This window comes from Hyla sarda, chromosome 5, assembly GCF_029499605.1.
Source record: "Hyla sarda isolate aHylSar1 chromosome 5, aHylSar1.hap1, whole genome shotgun sequence".
Classification (NCBI taxonomy): Eukaryota; Metazoa; Chordata; class Amphibia; order Anura; family Hylidae; genus Hyla; species Hyla sarda.
This window is the reverse complement of record NC_079193.1, coordinates 369,284,163-369,301,004: the sequence shown is the minus strand read 5'-3', so window position 1 is coordinate 369,301,004 and position 16,842 is coordinate 369,284,163. Positions and strand designations below refer to the sequence as shown.

At 46.3% G+C, this 16,842-nt stretch overlaps 1 protein-coding gene and 1 long non-coding RNA gene across 6 annotated transcripts in view; one reads left to right on the top strand and one right to left on the bottom strand.

Annotated features, from left to right (window-relative positions):
* The window catches only part of KHDRBS3 (KH RNA binding domain containing, signal transduction associated 3), a 130,518-nt gene extending 129,264 nt beyond the window's left edge, over positions 1 to 1,254 (bottom strand). Inside the window, exon 1 of one of the 3 annotated variants that reach the window (XM_056522806.1) lies at positions 971 to 1,254. In XM_056522806.1, the coding sequence (XP_056378781.1) occupies positions 971 to 1,055 (85 nt within the window). In that variant the 5' untranslated portion in view covers positions 1,056 to 1,254. The remainder of the gene's footprint in view (positions 1 to 970) is intronic. The other 2 variants (XM_056522805.1, XM_056522807.1) reach the window with 2 other exon arrangements.
* A 39-nt stretch (positions 1,255 to 1,293) lies between these two features.
* Positions 1,294 to 16,842, top strand: part of LOC130274457 (uncharacterized) — a 63,686-nt gene continuing 48,137 nt past the window's right edge. For 2 of the 3 annotated variants that reach the window (XR_008844393.1, XR_008844394.1), the window contains exons 1-3: positions 1,294 to 1,427; positions 7,831 to 7,925; positions 8,643 to 8,705. This is a non-coding gene — a long non-coding RNA (uncharacterized LOC130274457). Of the gene's footprint in view, positions 1,428 to 1,468; positions 1,502 to 7,830; positions 7,926 to 8,642; positions 8,706 to 16,842 lie in introns of those variants that run through there. The other variant, XR_008844395.1, reaches the window with a different exon arrangement.

The following is a 16,842-nucleotide window of genomic DNA, read 5'->3' as shown; positions in this document are numbered from 1 at the left end:
CCGGGCATGCTGGGAGTTGTAGTTTTGCAACGGATGGGGGGACCCTGGTTGGGAAACACTGGGTTACAGCCTTTCAGGATGCCGTCTGGTATTGAGCTCCCTATAGCGCTGACAGACAACATGCACTATTCAAACTGTACAGACCTAGTGCACCAGCTATAGGTGCCATCTCCTGCTGACATGTTGGCGCCCTGCCCCCTGGGATATAGCCAGAATCTCTGACAGGCAGGGACACCTATCTCGTGCTGTACAGGTTCCCTGATCCTTGGTTCAACACCATCTATCTATGAGGCTTTCGGAAGCCCAACTGGCATTGACAACCTGCACTTCTCAGAGACTGTAAAGACCGCTGTCAGGCTCCATCCACTGCACCAGCTTCCAGTGACAGACAGGGACACCTATCTCCTGCTGTACAGGTTCCCTGATCCTTGGTTCAACACCATCTATCTATGAGGCTTTCAGGAGCCCACCTGGCATTGGCAACCTGCACTACCCATAGACTGTAGAGACTGCTGCCAGACTCCATCCACTGCACCAGCCGCCAGTGAGGGGCAGGGACACCTATCTCCTGCTGTACAGGTTCTCTGATCCCTGGTTCCACACCATCTATCTATGAGGCTTTCTGGAGCCCACCTGGCATTGACAACCTGCACTAGTCATAGACTGTAGAGACCGCTTCCAGGCTCCATCCACTGCACCAGCTATCAGTGCCAACCAAGGGCATCTCCCGGTGACATGTTGGTGCCCTGGCCCCTGGGATATAGGGCCACAGCTTTCATGATTTTCGGGAGCCCCCCTGGCATTGACAACCTGCACTACTCATGGACAGTAGAGGCTGCACCAGCTGCCAGTGACAGGCAGGGACACCTATCTCCTGCTGGACAGGTGCCCCGATCCTTGGTTCCCACCATCTATCTATGAGGCTTTCGGGAGCCCACCTGGCATCATCCTGCCCCCCCAGTCTCCTCACCTTCAGTCACCATCCTCAGCGCGTGGGTAAAAGCAGGATCCAAGGCGTCTTTTTCAGCCAAGAGTTGAGGCAGATACTTCTCCATTCCAAAGGCAAAACACAGTCCGGGAAGGGCAATGTGAACAAGACGCAGCAGCAAGACGCGGTTTCTCCTGGGCTGAGCACTAACTGCAAGTATTATTATTATTATTATTACTACTAATACTACTACTACACCCCGGGGACTGGAGCGGAGGGATACACCGGCAGCGACAATCCACAGCAGCCTTCCTCGTCTCCTCCTGCCCGGGACTGTGCACGGAGCCTCCGCCGCGCTCTATAAACACCGCTGCATCCACCGCCCCGGACTCCGCCCCCAGGGCTGGGCGTGATAGATCCCTCCGCAGACAGCCCCGCCCACAGCTCAGCCGGAGTCGGATAGCACCTGCTCATTGGTGGGAAAAGACGTCACTCATGAGTACGTTGTCCCCCCTGTTGTGTATCCCTCCGCTGGTCGCTGTCCGCGGTTCTGAGCGCTGAGCGCTATCTGTGGTGCTGAACCTTCGCTCCCTCAGTGTAACGCGGATCTGTCCGCAGTGAAAAAAAACAAGCATCGTGCGATTATATGCTTCAAATGGGGGCGATTTATCAAAACCTGTGCAGAGGAAAATTTGCTGAGTTGCCCATAGCAACCAATCAGATCGCTACTTTCATTTTTTCAGAGGCCTTTTCGAAAATGAAAGAAGCGATCTGATTGGTTTCTATGGGCAACTCAGCAACTTTTCCTCTGCAAATGTCCCCCAATGACATTTTAGGACTTTCTGTTCCAGTGTTCCCCACTTAGGGTGCCCCCAGCTGTTGCAAAACTACAACTCCCAGCATGCCCGGACAGCCGAAGGCTGTCCGGGCATGCTGGGAGTTGTAGTTTTGCAACAGCTGGAGGAACCCTGAGTGGGAAACACTGTTCTATTCATATACTTCAGTTTCTATTGCATGTTCTTGGTTTCCACATCTGCACGCAAAGAAACCCAATAATTTGACTTATGTAAGATCAAAAGCAACATAAAAAAAAAAAAAACAAGATGGGATTTTAATGGTAAACATTCTCTGAATACATCAAGCTCCGCCCCTGGAACGGTCCCTGAATAAGCAACGCCCATGAGGAGACCAAGAACACACAAACCCCGCCCTCTCCATTTTACTGCCCTTTCTTTGTTATTTTATTGGTGTACGCAACTTAAAGGGGTACTCCCGTGGAAAACTTTTTTTTTTTTTTTTTTTAAATCAACTGGTGCCAGAAAGTTAAAAACAGATTTGTAAATTAGTACATTGTGAAGGAAAAGATGGCACTCACCCGCTTCAAAGGACTTGTAAAGGTGACTTTAATACGTGCTTGTCATCCAAAGTGCATGTGCATAGCAGTATACAGCATACAGGCAGGTGAAGGCAGGCAAGGACGCCGGGAGAGCCGACGTGCAGGTTACAGCTGTCTCGCACCTCTGTGCTTCATGAGACCATGGTCATGGTAAAGTCACCTTTACAAGTCCTTTGAAGCGGGTGAGTGCCATCTTTTCCTTCACAATGTACTATTGGAAGATTTCTGCCATTTTCTGTGAGATTGAGCACCACCCCTAGGACTATATTCACACTACACCCAGTCGCGGTTTTTGTTCCCTCCTTGCACAGCAGTGCCGGATAGTGTTTCTTTCTGGTTAAACTGAGATTTGTAAATTACTTCTATTTAAAAATCTTAATCCTTCCAGTACTTTTTATAGGCTATATACTACAGAGGAAATGCTTATCTTTTTTAGATTTCTCTGATGTCATGACCACAGCGCTCCTCTGGTGACCTCTGCTGTCCATTTTAGGAACTGTCCACAGCAGCATTTGTTTGTTATGGGGATTTTCTCCTGCTCTGGACAGTTCTTAAAATGGACAGCAGAGGTCAGCAGAGAGCACTGTGATCATGACATCAGAGAAACCTAAAAAGATAAGAATATCCTCTGTAGTATACAGCCCCTAAAAAGTACTGGAAGGATTAAGATTTTTTAATAGAAATAATTTACAGATCTGTTTGACTTTCTGGCACCAGCTGATTTAAAAAAAAAAAAAAAAGTTTTTCACGGGAGTACCCCTTTAATGACAGTGTGAAATGTGTCAGGGTTATTAAGAAGCGCTTTTAGTAGATCTGTAACATGTTAAAGGGGTATTCCAGGAAAAAACTTTATATATATATATATATATATATATATATATATATATATATATATATATATCAACTGGCTCCAGAAAGTTAAACAGATTTGTAAATCACTTCTATTAAAAAATCTCAATCATTTTAGTACTTATGAGCTTCTGAAGTTAAGGTTGTTCTTTTCTGTCTAAGTGCTCTCTGATGACACGTGTCTCGGGGAAACGCCCAGTTTAGAAGCAAATCCCCATAGCAAACCTCTTCTAAACTGGGCGGTTCCCGAGACACGTGTCATCAGAGAGGACTTAGACAGAAAAGAACAACCTTAGAGTCAGAAGCTCATAAGTACTGAAAGGATTAAGATTTTTTTTAATAGAAGTAATTTACAAATCTGTTTAACTTTCTGGAGCCAGTTGATATATATATATATATAACAAAGTTTTTTCCTGGATAACCCCTTGGTGTTAGAGCTGGGAAAATAAAGATTTACTCCACTTTGCAGTATTTTCTAACTTATAGCTTAATGAAATTGTTTTGTTGTCACAAATGATAAATTATTACGTCACTTTGGATATACTCCACCCACTTTCCTTACCAATTTTCTAAATGGGTGTGAGACATAAGAAATGGCACATCATAGGGTAAAGATGGTGAGTGTTGTAGTGTTGTAATTTGCAGGGTCCCTTGAGAGTCAGCTGATAAAATGCCTTCCTTCTGGGACCCCCCCCCCCCCTGTGATAAGCTCTAATCTGTGGGGAAACCAGGCAGTAATTGTTCAGTTTCCTTCTAGCGCCACCACAGGAGGGATTAAGCATTACACAGTGCCCATCCAAATCAATGGGTTGTCTGTGTAATAGGACATTACAGTTCCTCCAGATCAAAAGACCCTCTTTGTGATGATCCTGAACAGCAGGGGTAAATCCAGAGTCTAGTCTCGGAAGGGGCACTATCAGAGTATTATGTGGTGGTCAACGCACCCCCTCCCATAGACTTGCATTGAGGGGGGGGGGGTGACGTCACTTGGGGTATGATCATGATGTCATTATCCCTCCAGCCCGCGTTCCAAATGCTCGGGCAGTGGAGTACCCCTTTAAGTATGCAGCATAAGACCCTCACATTTAGTATGCAGCATAGTTCCTCCACATTAGGTAGGCAGTATAGTTCCCCCACATTAAGTTGGCAGCATAGTTCCCCCACATTAGGTTGGCAGTATAGTTACCCCACATTAAATAGGCAGTATAGTTCCCCCACATTAGGTAGGCAGTGGTCCCCACAAACATACAGCCTCCAGCCATATATCATGTATGGCTGGAGGCTGTATGTCTGTTTACTGCCCCACTTAAGTGCTCCGACCACTGCTCTTCCGGTCCGGGGTCACGATCTACTGCTATGGCCTAAAGGTCCCGGGACCGGAGGAGTGGTGGTCAGAGCACCAAAGCTGATGTGCAGCTGGTAACTTACCATGCGAGTGTCCTCCTGCTCTGCTCCGTTCTGCTCCTATGGATGCACATCCCTGTGTGCCCTATCTCCCAGCAGCACCTGCATTTTTAAAATGAACGTGGGGCCACAGAGAGGTAGTCGGGACATCCTTGAGTCCCAAAATGATCTTTTGGGACAAAGGGATGTGCTAAATAATATGGGGGGGGGGGGATAATCTGGGGGGGGGGATGCCCCCCCCTGGATCTGCCACTGCTGAACAGACTATCCAAATCCCAAGCCTGGTGATGGCACAGGTCCACACGATCCTAGCGCCAGTGGATTTTATCAGCAGATGCACAGATGAAATCTCCAACCCTAAATATATTGGGCCAGAGATTCTATGGTGTGAACATACTCATAAGGGTAAATTAGTTTTCTAAACTTAACAGCTACGTTAGAATTGATCTGTAGCAATAGCCTCAGAGTGCCATGGAGAAAAGAGCTGCAAGCAACCTTACAATAATGACTTTTATCACAATTGTCTATAAGTCACAAGACTAGAATTAGTTTCACAATTGTAATTTTACCAGGACTAGAAATATTCATGTGATCCCAACTATAATGCAACAAAGCAGAGTGTCTGTCCGTGTAAAATGTATTTTGTAAAATTAAAGTAAAGGAGTTTTATCATTGGAATTCCCAACTGAGTAGAAATTATCAAGATGGGGTACATGACAAGATAACTATGACACATCCATAGTAGTGAACCTCTTCTTCCTGTCCATAATGCTGACCCTCTGCCCCCTGTCCATAGTGCTGACCCTCTGCTCCCTGTCCATAGTGCTGACCCTCTGCCCCCTGTCCATAGTGCTGACCCTCTGCCCCCTGTCCATAGTGCTGACCCTCTGCTCCCTGTCCATAGTGCTGACTCTTGGCTCCCTGTCCATGATGCTGACCCTCTGCTCCCTGTCCATGGTGCTGACCCTCTGCTCCCTGTCCATAGTGTTGACCCTCTGCCCCCTGTCCATGGTGCTGACTCTCTGCTCCCTGTCCATGGTGCTGACCCTCTGCCCCCTGTCCATGGTGCTGACTCTCTGCTCCCTGTCCATGGTGCTGACCCTCTGCCCCCTGTCCATAGTGCTGACTCTCGGCTCCCTGTCCATGGTGCTGACCCTCTGCCCCCTGTCCATAGTGCTGACCCTCTGCTCCCAGTCCATAGTGCTGACCCTCTGCCCCCTGTCCATAGTGCTGACTCTCGGCTCCCTGTCCATGGTGCTGACCATCTGCTCCCAGTCCATAGTGCTGAACCCCTAGTTGTTGTCCATAGTGCTGAAAGTCTGGTTTCTCTCGACAATCCTGAACATCTTGTTGCTGTGGATAGCGCTGATCCTCCTGTCACTTCTCCCCATACTGCCGCTTGCTGTCCATAGTGCTCTTCCATTTGTATAACAGTATAAATAAAAAAAAATACATAGAAAAACTTTTTGGGGAGCGGTCCCGGAATTCTTCAAAAGATGATACCTTATATATCAATACTTACACTTGGTGAGTGGCTTTTGTCAAACCAACTACAAACTTGAAAGGCCCATGTAAAAAGATTTAAATATCTCATATTGGTCCTTATCGGCTTGGATACATTTCGGTAAGTAACACGTCACTCCGAATATCACAGTGAAAATAGAAAAAAGCAAAAATTGGAGAGCAGACAGGACTTACTTCAGCAAGAGGGGTTTCTCCGTCCTTAACCCCCCCCCCCCCCCCCCCCCTCAATCCAGCGAGCCTTTAATCTAGCACCAGGGACACGCCAAGCCAAGTACTTCACACACTTGAACTCTTTCTTTAGGATTTGACCGAAGTTATTCCAAGGAGATACTGCAATCCACAGTTTCTTAGTTCAAGATAACAATTTATTCTCTTAAAACATCCATATATAATACCAAAACATCTAGATCCAACGCATTGCAGGGATAATTGCCCTTCCTCAGGGATCTCTGAGGAAGGGGAATTATCCCTGTAACGCGTCAGATCTAGATGGGGTACTGTTCACTTATCGGACCAATATATGGAGGGTTAAATTAATTTATCAACCTATAGATCCCTATTAATAGGAATCCAAAAATCCCTAATTTCCCATATATATTATCTTTATGGTGAACCCACAAGCTTTATTAAAGTAATTGTGCATAAACATATAATGAAGACTCACATGAATTAAAAATTAGCAGAGCAGCAGCTCAGTGTTTGAACTAGTATATATCTACTGTGCATCACGGCCAGTGTACTCCAGCCTATTCTGATTGGCTATACTAAAGTGGAGAAGCCCGGCGTGCCTGCAGTACACGCTGAGCAATTTCTGAGCTACTGCTTTGCTTTCTATTAAAATTGAGTCCCTACTCTGCCCCCCTCGACATGTTTCGCTGCCTCTGCAGCTTTATCAAGAGGTAGCGGGCATATGAGCGCGGGCGTTCTCTGAGTTGTATTTATAGACTACCTTGATGTTCATTTGATATCCTGGCAGCCTATCGCAAGGTGCCTCAATCACTATTCACATCATGATTGGACAAGGCTATGATTGGCACCTCTGATGAACCATTCAAAGGTGAGAAGATATATGCCAATCGTATACGGGTGTCCGCTTTGCTTCTCGGATTGGTTAGGAGACAAGTCCATCATATGCGCATTCTCATCTGCGCAGTGGAAGAGATCTCGAGATTACGGACCTGCGCGATCTCGTCTGCGCTGGTACTTCGTTCCGATTGCCGGTATTAGGTCTCAATGCGCCTGCGTATCTCGGTATCTACGTCATCTGCGCGAATTTAATATGCGCAAGAACTTAGTTTTTGGGGGCATTTTATCTATTAGATGTTCTTCATTACAGGTATTGGTGATTAGTAGGAATCCAGATTCTTATGTAATGTCAATTAAGATTTCTAAGATGTAATCTGTTTAGTTCATCATATATAAACAAAAAGGACTTCTCTTGATCTCTTGTGTAATACATCAAGTATGTATTTTGAAGTGCTTTTTGGTGATCTTATTAAATCTTGAATATATTTAGTACATTCTATATTGACTTATAAGAGTAGTAATTTTATGAGAAAGTCCTTGTGAAAAAAGGTTATTGTCATTTTTGCCTATATGGTACTACATGGTTGTCCCTCTGATATTAAATTATAGAAGGTTCCTACTGCTTATTCTTTCATATTATCCACCCTACTGAATATTAATTATTATAAATTAATATAATATTGTTAAACTTTTCGTCTTATAGCCCGTTGTCATCGTGATCCCCCACCACCGAGGGCCATCCCCCAACCAGCGAACACACCGCACTCATGTCCACCACATCCTGTTCCAGTAACCATGGTAAGTATTCATTTACAATGTGTAATTTTATTTTAATTATTATTTATTATTTTGATTCCTCATTTATTTATAGTTGTGAATAGAGACTGATTTCAGGCTTGCCTTACTGATGATTATTATTGGTAATCGTTTCATAGGTTTTAAGGTAAGTCTCATTATCTGAACATATTGGTTATAATTAGTATATTTTTTTAAAAAAGAATAAAGAACTTTTTACAATTGATGGCTGGTCATAGAAAGGCTGTAAAGGTAAAACCCTCGTTAATACCCTGAGGGCTCAATGCTTTCAGTCTGTGTATCCACATTGCTTCCATTTTTAGTAGTAATTTGTCAATATTGCCCCCTCTTGGGCCCAACTTGGGTTTTTGGATGCCACAGAATTTTAATTCTGTCACATCTCCTTGGTGTATATCCCTTATATGTCTGGCTAATGGGGTATCTTTGCCTGTTCTTATTGTACTCATATGCTGTGATATCCTTCGCCTGAGCTGTTGACTAGTTTTGCCCACGTAAATCTTGGGGCAGCTGCACTCAGCCAAGTATATGACTCCTTCTGTTTGACAATTAATAAACTCTCTGATCTCAAATCTACGCCCGTCTACAGGATTTGTAAACTCTTTTTTCTTGGGTAGAAATCTGCAAAAAATACATGACCCACATGGATAGGATCCCTTGGATCTATGTTCTAACCATGTGGTCTCTCTCTTTTCTGTATAGTGGCTTCTTACCAATTGCTCCCTGATGTTGCGTCCCCGACGATAGGTGACACTGGGATACGGGGTAAGTACCTCTTTTAAATCTGAATCGGCCAATAATATTGGCCAATATGTTTTCAATATCCTCATTACTTGTTGGTTGTTCTGATCAAAGGTTCCTATACAACGGACCAACCTTTGGTCCTGTACTTGTATCTTTTCTTTTAATAGTTCTGATCTCAGGGTTGATCTTGCCCTAGCGAAGGCCCTGTGTAGGACCTTCTTGGGGTAACCCCTTGTCACAAACCGTTGATGCAACAAATTGCATTCTGCCAGGAATGCCTCCTCACTTGAGCAATTCCTTCTTGCTCTCAAATACTGGCCTATAGGAATGCCAGCTTTCAATGGTCGGGGATGATGGCTTCCCCAATGTAGGAAACTGTTGGTAGAAGTCTCCTTTCTATAAATTTTAGTTTGTATGCTGCCTCCAGGTTCGAGAGAGATTTCCAAATCTAAAAAGTTCAGTGTGTTAGGGTGAATATCTGAAGTGAAGTGCATTCCGATTACATTGTGATTGAGTGCCCTGACAAATTCATTAAAGTGGGTGACAGTGCTGCCCCAAAAAATCAAAATGTCGTCAATATAACGACCCCAAAATAAAATGTGCTGTGTGTATTCCCTATAGGTGTCTGAAAATACCACCGTGTCCTCCCACCAACCTAAAAATAAATTTGCAAAATTCGGGGCACATGCAGTGCCCATAGCTGTGCCTTTTGTCTGTAAATAAAAGTGCCCATCAAAAGTGAAATAATTGTGTGTAAGTAAGAATGACAATAGTGAGATAACAAACTTATTGTGACTAGTGAATTGTGTTCCCCTAGTGCACAAAAAGTGTTCAACCGCCTCGAGCCCCAATTGATGCCGTATATTCGTGTAAAGTGCTTCTACATCCAAACTAGCTATGTGTGTATTAGGCGGAAAGAAAATCTCCTCGAGCCTGGAGACAGCATCTCTTGTGTCCTTAATGTGGGAGGGCAAGGAAGCAACAAAGGGAGCAATTATCTGATCAACGTACAGGCTAATGCCCTCGGTCAAATTTTCATTGCCCGAGACTATGGGTCGTAGATGGGGTACTGTACATAGGACTTTTTTGGTCTCTTTCTTTATACCATCTTTTTAGTCCTGCAAATTGACCAATAATCAGCAATTTTGGTATTTGAGACTTTGTTAATGTTTGAAGTTTACTGTGAGGATAAAACATTTAGTTTTATTGTTTAGACATATATTTATGCAGTGATATCAATTTTGTTAATTTTCAATATTTGAAAAATGGAAAAAGGGAGGAAAATTTAATTTTCATTATGGGGACTTTATTGTGCAGTCACTTGACTGTTTATGCAGTACACTGTGATGCTTACTATATGCGTTGCAGTGAACTGTCATTTAGATGACCTTTTTTATACCCCATTATTGTTGATCCTGGTCACTGGCAGTGGGTGTCAGCTGCTGATAGCAGCCAGCATCCACCATACACATATGGTGGATGTTGTCAGGCGGTTAAACCCTCATGCACACAGTAGAGCCTTGGTAGCAGGGAAATGATTACCGTATATTCCGGCGTATAAGACGACTTTTTAACCCCAACTTTTTTCCGGAAAAGTTGGGGGTCGTCTTATATGCTGGGTATTGGGGTCCGTGTGCGAGGGCCGGCCAGAGCAGATAAAAACTAATTACTGATACTAAAAACGAGGGTGTCTCCAGAAGATAATCATAGCTTTTCCTATGCCGGACATCCCTGTGTCCCGAGATCTCTTCGGGACATAGGGATGTCTGCCGGACACTCACAATTCCCCGACCGGCACGCATCCTCCTGCGGTCCTCCTCCGCTTCTCCGCCTCTATGGTTGTACACACGGGACGTCAGTGACGTCCTCCTGCGACCATAGAGATGCAGGAGGACCAGGAGGACCGCAGGACCATCGCAGGAGGACGCACGACGACCGGGGCCTGGTGAGTGACCGGCGGCGTGTCATCTTCTTCAGTGATCCGGTCACCGCTCCTACAGGCCCGGAACTGCTGCTATGGTCCATAGCAGTAGATGGTGACCCTGGGCCGGAGGAGCGGTAATCAGAACACTGTGGGGGCAGTACAGACATACAGCCTCCAGCCATACATTGTATATGGCTGGAGGCTGTATGTCTGTGAGGGGGGGGGACTGTCTACTAATGTGGGGGAGCTGCCTACTAATGTTGGGTAACTCCCGACCTAATGTGGGGGAAGCTGCCTACTATTGTGGGGGAACTGTCAACCTAATGTGGGGGAACTGCTGACCTAATGTGGGGGGAGCTGCCTATTATTGTGGGGGAACTGCTGACCTAATGTGGGGGGGAACTGCTGACCTAATGTGGGGGGAGCTGTCTACTATTGTGGGGGAACTGCTGACCTAATGTGGGGGAGCTGCCTACTAATGTGGGGGAACTGCTGACCTAATGTGGGGGAGCTGCCTACTATTGTGGGGGAACTGCCGACCTAATGTGGGGGAACTACAACCTAATGTGGGGGAACTGCAACTTAATGTGGGGGAACTGCCAACCTAATGTGGGGGAACTGCCAACCTAATATAGGGGAATTGCAACCTAATGTGGGGGAACATGCTGCCTACCTAATGTGGGGGGAACTACACTGCCTACCTGATGTGGGGGAACTACATGTACTGTACGTCGGGGTAGAAGGGGTAGTCTTATTCGGTGAGTATATCCAAAACTATATTTTAACTGTAAAAGTTGGGGGTCATCTTATACGCCCAGTTGTCTTATACGCCAGCATATACGGTACTGGTTCTGGGTACCAGGATGTAGAAACAAGACCCCTTGCATTAGTCAAGGCATTTAGTTACAGGGCCTGGACAATAAACTGAACCATACAGTCAGGGGTCAAGTCCTGGAAGAAAAAGTGTGGGAACTCACCCAAGATTTCCACTCAAGGACTGGTCCTGCAGGACTCTTGATAATGGGAACAGGGTTCCTGCAGTGGAAAAAGTGCAGGAACTGCATTCCCATGAGTTCCTGCAGGACTTGAGCCCTGCATGCAGTGCTCGATTAGGTGTTGCCTAGGTTCTATGTTATTAAAAAAAGAGTAGGTGACTATATGGAGCTTGAAGGAGCATGCCATAACATGGAGACATACAGATCAATTGTCAATGTACTATACAATTTTGCCTGTGCTTTATTATGGTTCTATCCAAAACGACATGCTATAGATGTAGTGTGCAACCAGTAATATAGACCTCCGCCCGGACCTACGGCCTGAAATACTGGGGTGGGCAGCTGCAAGGCAAGAGGCTATGGCTGAGGTCTGGACTTGTATAGTCTGCATGTAGACTGTACATATTGTACTGCCTCTAGATCTCAGCTTCCTCACCCTCTCTAGAGTAGATTAGTCTTTAAAAACTTCCCAGACATCTCCCTGTATAAAAAGTTCAGGTCGCTGTAGGGGAAATCTCTTGCTTTCCTGATCTCTGGCAAAATTACTGCAGATAGGAGCCCAGACCTGACTAGACGGTACTGCTTAGAAGTAAGACACCAAGACAGTCACCAATGATGTCTCTGGCTCAGAGGAAGCCCCAAGATGCCTTAATTTAATGGGAATGGAACAGTCATTTGGTGGTGGCATTGTATGACTCCATACTCCATTTACTGTACAGTGGTCCCTCAACATACGATGGTAATCTGTTCCAAACGGACCATCGTTTGTTGAAACCATCGCATGTTGAGGGATCCGTGCAATGTAAAGTATAGGACAGTGGTCTACAACCTGCGGACCTCAAGATGTTGCAAAACTACAACACCCAGCATGCCCGGACAGCCAACGGCTGTCGGGGCATGCTGGGAGTTGTAGTTTTGCAACATCTGGATGTCCGCGGGTTGAAGACCACTGTTAGAGGAAGTTGTACTCACCTGTCCCCGCCGCTCCGGACCGTCACCGCTCGTCACCGCTGCCCGGGATGTCGCCGTCCATCGCTGTCGCCGCATCCCCGAGGTGTCCCCGACGCTCCGGCAAGGCCTCTGCTTCCCCGGCATCCGCACGCTCCGTCGCCGCTATCAAGTTGTTACGCATGCCGCTCCTATTGGATGACGGGGCGGCGTGTCAGCGACGTGATAACGTCGATGGAGAGCGCCTATGATGCAGAGGATCCCGAAGAGGACGCGCCAGAGCCCCGAGGACAGGTAAAAGACATCACCGGAGCTCACGGGGCACTGTAAACGGCTATCCGTTTGGAAGCTGGTCAGCAGACTGCTTGGAGGCTTGAAAAATACTTGCTTGATGCTGCATGGCATTGACTGAGGTGTGAACAAACACCTAAAGAATACAGGTGGACAGAAAGAGTGTTTTCTCTGGAGAGTCAAAGCAAGGCAGTGTTCCAGTGACCGCAGTGTTGCCAAAATGGAAGCTGTTATAAAAGCGCTCATTGAGGCCAACTTGCAACAGCGGGAGACCAACAGGCTCCAGCAGGAGTCCAACAAGAAAGAACAGGAGTTCAACAGGCAACAGCAGGAGTCACCAAGTAACAACAGTAGTCCAACAAGCATCAGCAGGAGATTAACCAGCTACTGTTGCAGCACATAATGGCACTACAAGCCGCAGTGACGACCCGGACCACCCCTGATGCCAGGAAAGCAGTTTGAAAGGCGATGCCCAAGATGACCCCCTTGGATGATGTCAAGACCTACCTGGCAGTCTTTGAAAAAGTGGCTGTGAGGGAGAAGTTACCCCCGAGACCAGTCGGCTGAGGTCATCGCTCCGTTCCCAGCAGGCGTACTTTGACTTGTCCGACGACCAGGCTGCCAACTATGATGTTGTCAAGGGTGAGATCCTGGCCAGACTGGGGGTAAATGTGTTGGTTCGGGCCCAGCGGCCACAATACTACGACCTAGTGCAACTTCTGCAAAAATGGCTGCAGCTGGAGGTATTGAGTCCCAATGCCATGCTGGACCGTCTCCTGGCTGATATGTTCTGGAGGGCTCTGCCTTACTTCCTCCAGAGCTGGATCAGCCAAGCGTCCCCTAGCAATACACTGGGGATGGTAGACCTGGCAGAACGATACAAGGCCACCAGAAAACTACAGGAGGGGGCTGTTAAACCCAGGAGGTCCCCCCCTTGCCCAGGTGATTGGTAAGCCCTAAAGTTCCCTGGGAGGTGTTCCATAAAGTAAAGCCTTTATCTCCTTTACCTAATTATTATAGGTTGGTAGTGTGAGTGATGCTGATTCAAATGTATTTCACCTTATAAAAATCTGTGCAGCTGTTTTGTTGTAAGCCTTAGTAAAGAAAATATGCAAATCGGCCTTCTGAGCAATGGAGGCAATATGTATGCTGTACTAGCAATGCTTCTCCTGCAGCTCTTGAGTGAACTTCATCCCTTTCAGCCAATAACACATCATGCTGCAGCTCAACTAATTGTTGATCGCAGCAGTGTGACGCATTGGGTCTGGACACTAGGAAGATGACCAGGGCCCGGGCTCAATATGTCACACTGTTGCATACCCAATCACTGGCTGAGGTGGGATACCTCTGCGGCTAGCGACTATCTGAGCTGCAGCGTGTCTTGTTTACTCCCAGTATCAGGAAGAGGATAGCACTGAGGACTGTAGCATGAGACCAGAGGAACCGCGGAAGAGGTGGGGGTGAGTAGAGGAGGGAAATTTTTTCATATACTTCACAATGGGCATAGTTGTAAGAAAAAACCACTTCCACCAAAGTTTTACAGAATCTACCTAATGAGAAAGAGACTGTGGGTTGAAGATTTACAGGAGCTTCGTACCTATTCTTGGACCTTTCAGGGCTTCAGACCAGGCTTACAAGGGAAAGTCTAGAGTAGGGAACATCTTCTAGTTAACCTGTTAAGGACCAAGGACGTACCGGTACTTCCTGAGTCCTTTCCCTTTCTATAACGCGGGGCCACGGCGATATTGATCGCAGTGCCGTGCGCTATTAACCCTTTAGACGTGGCGTTCAAAGTTGAACGCCATGTCTAAAGTGAAAGTAAATCACTGTCGGTTAGCCCAGGGGGCTGTTCGGGATCGCCACGGCAAAATCGCTGTGTCCCGAACAGCTGTTAGACATGAGGAGACATGCATGAGATCCAGGCATGAGCAGTCAATCAGCAGAATCATTGATCACTGGTTTCCTATGAGAAACCAGTGATCAATGTAAAAGATTAGTGTGTGCAGTGTTATAGGTCCCTATGGGAGCTATAACATTGCAAAAAAAAGTGAAAAAAAAAATGAATAAAGATCATTTAACACCTCCCCTAATAAAAGTTTGAATCATCCCCCTTTTCCCATTTAAAAAAAAAATATGTAAATAAAAATAAACATATGTAGTATCGCCGCGTGTGATATCATGAAAAAATGAATAAAAAGCGATCAACAAGTCCGATCAATACAAAAATGGTACCAATAAAAATTTCAGATCACGGCACAAAAAATGAGCCCTCATACCGACCCTGACATATCAGGGGTCAGAAGATGACAAGTACGAAAAAATCAAACCTATAAAAGTAGGGTATCATTTTAATCCTATGGACCTACAGAATAAAGAGAATGTGTCATTTTTTACCGAAAAATGTACTGCGTAGAAGCAGAAGCCCCCAAAATGTAAAAAATGTGGTGTTTTTTTTTTTTCCAATTTTGTCTCACAATGAATTTTTTTTTGCTGTTTCGCTGTAGATTTTTTGGCTAAAATGACTGATGTCACTGCAAAGTAGAATTGGTGGCGCAAAAAATAAGCATCATATGGATTTTTATGTGCTAAATTGAAAGAGTTATGATTTTTTAAAGGTAATGAGAAAAAAAATGAAAGTGCAAAAGCGGAAAAAACACTGGTCCTTAAGGAGTTAAAGGGGTACTCCTTTTTTTTTGCTGTGCAATTTAGGGGGAGTGGCACCCACTTTAGCCGTGCACCCAGAATGTTTTTTAAATTGATAGTGGATCTTGCATGTCACCCAGTCAGAGGTCATATGCCCAGCAGAGGTGAGTGAAATGAGTGTTAGGGTCCCATCCGAAATTAGGCCACCTCCGCTTGGTGGATGGGGGACACGTTTTGATCAAAAAGTGTGCTAAAAGCCTCCATTTTTTTCCCAACAGTGCTGCTGCAACCTTCTTTTTTGTGTACTCCGCCCCTAGACATCTTATCCCGAGGGTCGCCCAGACATCTTGTGCACTGAGCAAACTTCGCTCCATGCCGAATGACTGGTGATGCATGGCGTAGGCTTGAGACGTCAAGGCCACCCCCCCTCACTGCAAGTCTATGGGAGGGGGCGTGACAGCCGACACGCCCCCTTCCATAGACTTGCATTGAGGGGGCATGGCCGTAACATCACAAGCCTCCGGCGCTCGCTGTGGGATCTCCCTGCTGCACCCAGCATTTATTTAGAGCGTGCAGCGCCGGAGCGCCAGAGTCTCGTGACGTAACGGCCATGCTCCCTCAATGCAAGTCTATGGAAGGGGGTGTGACGGCCATCACGCCCCCTCCCATAGACTTGCATTGAGGGGGGGGGTGGCTGTGAAGGCCGCCACACCCCCTTCCATTGACTTGCATTGAGGAGGCATGGCCGTAACATCACGAGCCTCCGGCGCTCCGGCGCTGCACCGAAGGCTCTAAACAAATGCTGGGTGTAGCAGGGAGGTCCCCCAGCGGTGGGACCCCCGCAATCAGAAATCTTATCCCTTCTCCTCTCTATGGGCGGAGCACCCCTTTAAGGAGTTGCCATTTGGGGTGACTATGCAATAGGCAGGGACAGGGGTTATGGGTGTGAGCTAGAATGCACTGTTTCCCTGTCCATCCATGACAGACACTTATTGGAGTATGCTTTGAGGGAATTACCACCATCTATCACCACTGTCCAGCCCCCCTTTATTGCTTCAGCCTAAAAAGCCTGGGATTACCCCATAAGACCCTCATGTCATGTGACATATGCTACAGAGACTGACTGTGACCATGGAACCACTGATAATAGCCATACCACCGGTGTTTCCCTACTGCTGAGCCTGCCCGTGTTCTCTCTGGGTTGCTGTGCATGTACAGTGACCTCCCCGACCTACGATGCCCCGACATACGATCATTTCAGCATACGATCACTCTCAGAGGCCATCGCATGTTGAAGGCAGCATCAACATACGATGCTTTTGTATGTCGGGGCCATCGCATAAACGGCTATCCGGCA